Genomic DNA, 5463 nt, shown 5'->3' on the forward strand with positions numbered 1-5463 from the left:
GACAAAGAAGTGAAGCTGGAATTCAAGCCTTTCAAACAGAAGGATGCCAACATCCGTCTGGAATAAAAGATATGTAGCATAATTACTTATCTGTTTATCAGTGCTCATGTGAAACTTTATCAAAATGTAACCATGCAAAATACCTTTTTTAATGCACAGTTTATTATGTTCAAGTTATTTTGAGATGTAAAAAAGAGGTTTATGCATGTTTTAAGTGTGTATATTTAAGTGTATATAAATAGCTTCAGGTCCAATGTATGTGACTGTAAACCACTGATAGCATATTGTTTTTGAATGCTAAAGCTAAAGGGGCCATGTCTCCCTCTATCCCCATCCCAAATTACATCCGTGGTTGGAGTCAATGGCAGGAGTTTGTTGTAAAAGTTTGTTGGTCAGAAGAACCAATAAAAAGTCTTTTAAAGTTGTTGTGCTAAGAATAATTAAACAATAATACGTTTTTTTTCATCAAGGACCTGTCAAAGTGATTTTCAGTTGCACAGAAAGAAAGTTTATTGCAGGGTTATGCAAGGGCAGTATACAAATACAAAACCACACAAAGCAGTTTTAATAGTACTTGGCAAATATGTGTAATAAGTTGCTAATTACTACTAGTCACGATATCGACCTGGAGTTGACCTTGAAAAGTGGGACAAATGTTTGGTAAAAAGAGTCGTGTGTCAAAAATAACAAACGGGGAAAATGTTTGGTCAAAAGAGGAAAGTGCCAATGTGTGTGGGGGGGATAAAAAGAATAAGTGCACTAATAGTAATTAGCAAAAATAGTAAAACACAAAAATGAGAAGATTGTAATATGATTTCAAATGAACACACAAAGAGTGTAGGCCATGCCGTGGTCCCTCGCCCCGTGCTGCTGTCCAGGTCCTCATTTTACTGCATTCAGCTAATATGACTACTGATTCAAACATGGAATAGTTGACAAATATTGTAGCTATACTGTATATGTGTGGATTTGCTTGGCACATACAGTATGCATGTAGAAACTCTTAGCATGACAGATAGCCCTCCTTCTTCCTACCACCTATCAGGGCTCAGTGTTAAATTGAAAAGGAAGACAGTTAGTAACCACCATAAACTCAGGAGGTGTTCCACGGTGCCAGTCTAACTGTAGCAGCTCGTGGAAACGCTCAGGGCGGGTGGCGGTAACGCTCGCCGAATTGCTTGGAGGTTCAAGGGTCAATCTCCTTTGGGCACGATGAAGAGAGTGACGTTCTTGTTGCCCCGCATCACTAGCACATGAAGCACGTCGTCTTGCACGATGGCGGCGTAGACGTCACTGGCGGATGTCACACGCTTGTCGTTGATGCCGACGATGACATCCCCCCTCTGCAGACCGGCGCTGTGTTGCAAACAGACAAAAAAACACATTAAAACACAACAAACACAGCTTTTTGGACCCGCCTCCTCCTCTGATACAATCAGTGTGTCACGAGTGCTTACGCCTTGGCGGGAGACCCGCTGTAGGAGCCCACGACGTAAGCACCAGAGGTGACGTCTGGGAAGTCCCACTGTCCCACCTTGAGCTCCTTGGCCAACCTGAACACACCACAACAAGCGTCATCATCATCATCATCATCAACTTGTGTGTGCGTGTGTGTGAGACGCTTACGTGGGTGTGAGGCTAATCATCCTGGCGCCGATGTACTTCTCTGCCGTTTATCCCTGCTCAAAACAACACAAATGTTCATCCTCATGTTGACACCAGTGTGAAGGCTGCACCAACCTTTGATCTTGTCCAGGCTCTCTCTGATGAAGTTGGTGGTCAAAGAAGTTGCATCACCCCTGATGAAGCCGACCACTTGTCCGTCCTATAGGATAAAAACAACCTCATGGATTGAAGAACCTTAGCAGCGCTTCAGATGAGTTTGGTGTGGAGGAGCTGAGTTGAAGGTCAGAAGACGTCACTCACCAAGGTGACAAGTGGACCATCTGGGGTGCCGCACTGTCAGAAAACACAGAACAAAATCAAGACTTATTTCAAACCTTGAATAAATTGAAAGACGTCATCACGACCAGCATCAGAACCTGAACAGCACCAAACCAACACTCCAATAAAAGCAGGTATCACGTGACTCACCCCGCTGATCTCTTCCATTTCGATGTGTCTGCCATCCAGTTCCTTGATGGTCCCAAACAGGGTTACATTCCAGTTCCACTTGTTCATGGCCAGCAGCGTCTCACCAAGCTGAAGGTCCGCCGAGTCGCCGAGCCGAACAAATGGCAGTTTGGTCTGAGATGACAACAAGAGTTAGCTTACGTTAGCATAGACCGAGCAGACGAGCTACTGTACATCTGAAAGCAGGGGTGTCCAAACTGCTTTTTATTTTCAGCCCGCAGCTCATTTTTTTATGGGCCCTCTGCATATTGTAAAAATCATTATTACTGAGCTTAATTGACGTTTGTAACATCTTATATGCTACTGAAGCTAGCTTAGCATGCATTCACCTACATTGAATTGATTTTAGCATCTTAAATGTACAAAATGTGTCAAAGCAGCCCCACCCCACCCCATTTTTTTGCATGTGGCCCCCACCAGAAAAGGTTTGGACACCCCTGACTTCAAGAGACAACAAATGGACAAGCAGCCTCATGGATGTCACTCACAGTTGTGTTGATCTTGATCACAGCGTGGCCATGGGTCAGGTCTAAGTCTTTGATCTCTCCGTCAAACATGGCACCACTCGTCAGGTTCACCTGCAGGTTCTGCACATTATGTCACATCATCAGGTCCTGCCCACCTTTACTTTCTTCCTATTGGCCACGACGGCCTACCTTTACAAGCCTCTTCTCGCTGAACCAGAAGTTGTCAACGACGACCAGTCCGTCCTCAGACACGATGAAGCCAGGAGAGTACTCGTGATAGCCCCTACATGGGAAGAGGGCATCTGAGTGAAGGTGACTACTGTCATGCATTGTGTTGTTGTTTTGTAATGTTGCGTTCTTTATACCAGTATGTGAAGCGGACGTGAACGATGGCGGCTGCGACCTTTTTCACCGTGTCAGACAAGGTGTAGCGAAGACCGTCCAGGTTGTGTGGGCCTGATGGATGGGGACAGTGTCAGTCACATCACCTACACCTGTGCAGGTTTTGCAATCTAAGACAAAGACTACAAAGACGGAGGAGCAAAAGCAGGACAGAATTAACTGGATTGATGCGCGTCAACGTTCAGGCTGAAGGGCGGCGACATGGTGGTCCTGTTCCTCGCCAGCGCGCACGTGTAGTTGCCGGAATCGCTCGCAGTCAGGGGGCCCAACTTCAGAGCTGGGCCAGATTCACCGAGGAGGTAGCCATCTCGGTACCAGAGGACTTCCGGCTGGAGGAAGGAGAAGGCGGAAGTGCATCTCAGGGTCACTCTGTCACCCTCGCTCACATGGGCGGGGGCGGAGCTTAAAACCACCATCTGAGTGTCATCTAGCGGAGAGCAGAGGACGTTGGTGTTAAAGGCTCAGACACTGGTTACATCATCATCAGGTGGGAAGTGGTACCGGTGATGTTGATCTGGATCCCCTCGGACATGGCAAAACTTTGCACGGGGTCGGAAGCTTCCTCCCACAAGAGGGAGTTGTTTGTCTTGTTGGTGTCACGGGTCTGAAGTGTGAGGTTTCCAGGACTGCCCAACACACACATGATGATGTTACCTGAGCACATGAAGGGGTTGTCCAGGTTCAAAGTTCACAGCAAAGACCAAAGACCGTCAACACTCTGTGTGTGAATGTCACGACGTTCCAGCTACTTGATTTACTGCGCATACGCTAGCATGATGTGACAGCACGCACGTCAATCACTCACCTGTCACGAGCAACAAGAGCATCATCTCTGGACGCCAAGCAAACATCCTGACTGGTGGACTGTGTTACGTCAAAATGGACCTGAAAACCCAAACAAGCCATCAAATGCACTTATGAGGGACGGGGGAGCTTAAAAAGTATGATGATGATGATGTTATAGCGTTTATGGTAGTGTCATGATATGACTGATGATATTCTGTCATGTTAGCAAAATGGCATGGGCGAGGACATGGGCGAGGACATGGGCGAGGACAGTGAAAGTGCTTGTTTTTACTCAGAAGAGGGCAGTGAATATGCTTGTGCAACTTGGAACATCATGTACACAACAAGGGAGATTTTATTCATTTTTATTCACAAATAGGTTTCTCAACAGTTTTTGCAGGGGCAATAATGATAGATTTATTTGGAGTTACTTCATAGTTAGCAAATCAAATGATTCCGTAAGACAGAACAGTAAGCATGCTAGCATTAGTTAGAGCGTTTGCATTGCTATCAATTGCTGTCACCCCCCAAATACACACACACACACACACACACACACACATGGCCACACCACCCGCAACACGAGGACAGCAGGGCAGGTCCCACACCAGGAGACCACACCCCAGTGGCCACAGTAGCACGCCCCCCGCCCCACACAAAGCCTTAAAACATCTTGGAACATCACTACTGTACAAACAACAGCATTTTATTCACTTCAAGTCATCACCATTGTAGCTAAGCATCAACAATAAATACATCCATTGCAAGTAATTCACTCATGCATGCCGTTGATGAGCTTATAAAGCCCAGGCCCATAAAAATAATATATCAATTTAAAATAAATGAATGAATCAATAAAAACATACACAGCACACATCAGTACGCTTGATTTAAGGCTATCAAGCTAACCAGAAAAGCTCCTCCAAATAGTGTGTCAAAAAAAAAAAAACTTACGGGAGTTGAGTTGTTCTGAGGAGCGTGTGTGGAACGACCCTTTCAGGAGGTTGTGTGTCGAGGTGAACGGCGAGCTCTCATTATATACAAGTTTTCAGTGACATCACAATCGCATGACTGCTTTGACACGTGTTAATGTTGGCTCAGGTGAATGCTCGGAGAATGCTGACTCAGCACTTTTATCTATGAAATAACAAAAATAATTGTTGCAAGTCTTAACCGGACACAAGGTTGTAATCGCGTCTCGCTAATCAGCAGGTGTTATGGAAATATGTCAAGTGCGACACGAGGTCGGAGATTTGGATAAAGGCTACCCCCACATACTGTATATGGGGACCTAATAGACAAAAGAGGATAGATGACTTCATAGACGCAGTGTACAATATGAGCTTATATCCTACAGTCACATGACCAAGCAAATATGTATTCAGGCATTCCATCTTCCCAAATGAGAGGAGGATGACGATATGATGAGGAAGCAGATCTGATGAGGTCAGATCGGAAGCACTTCTAGCGTGAGTCTGGCCAGCAGTCGGACTTCTAGGTTTTGCAAACCATTATGCCAACCTGTTGTCTCAAGGTTGTGCTCTTTCCTTACATGGTCAAAACACACGACTGCCAGTCTATAGAATCATGGCAGTCAATCAGTCTAGCATCTTTGAGGCTTTGGACATTTTCCCAAACATTGTCCACATCTAGAGAGACTGGCGCATGCACAGGG

At 45.5% G+C, this 5463-nt stretch overlaps 1 protein-coding gene across 2 annotated transcripts; it reads right to left on the reverse strand.

The window, feature by feature from the left end:
- Positions 1 to 485: 485 nt before the first annotated feature.
- On the reverse strand, positions 486 to 4824 carry LOC129182988 (serine protease HTRA1A-like). 2 transcript variants are annotated; one of them, XM_054779725.1, is made up of 13 exons: positions 4743 to 4824; positions 3808 to 3887; positions 3504 to 3656; positions 3163 to 3429; positions 2966 to 3056; positions 2790 to 2883; positions 2622 to 2720; positions 2095 to 2247; positions 1927 to 1959; positions 1741 to 1825; positions 1627 to 1679; positions 1458 to 1553; positions 486 to 1356 (listed from the first exon to the last, which is right to left on the reverse strand). In XM_054779725.1, exons 2-11 carry the CDS (start codon positions 3851 to 3853, stop codon positions 1639 to 1641), a joined length of 1062 nt encoding a protein of 353 aa, XP_054635700.1. In that variant the 5' UTR covers positions 3854 to 3887; positions 4743 to 4824; the 3' UTR covers positions 486 to 1356; positions 1458 to 1553; positions 1627 to 1638. The 2 variants fall into 2 exon arrangements, with proteins under 2 accessions (XP_054635700.1, XP_054635699.1); XM_054779724.1 differs by having other exon boundaries at positions 1627 to 1825.
- Between the last annotated feature and the right edge of the window lie 639 nt (positions 4825 to 5463).

Source organism: Dunckerocampus dactyliophorus, chromosome 6, assembly GCF_027744805.1.
Source record: "Dunckerocampus dactyliophorus isolate RoL2022-P2 chromosome 6, RoL_Ddac_1.1, whole genome shotgun sequence".
NCBI lineage: Eukaryota > Metazoa > Chordata > Actinopteri > Syngnathiformes > Syngnathidae > Dunckerocampus > Dunckerocampus dactyliophorus.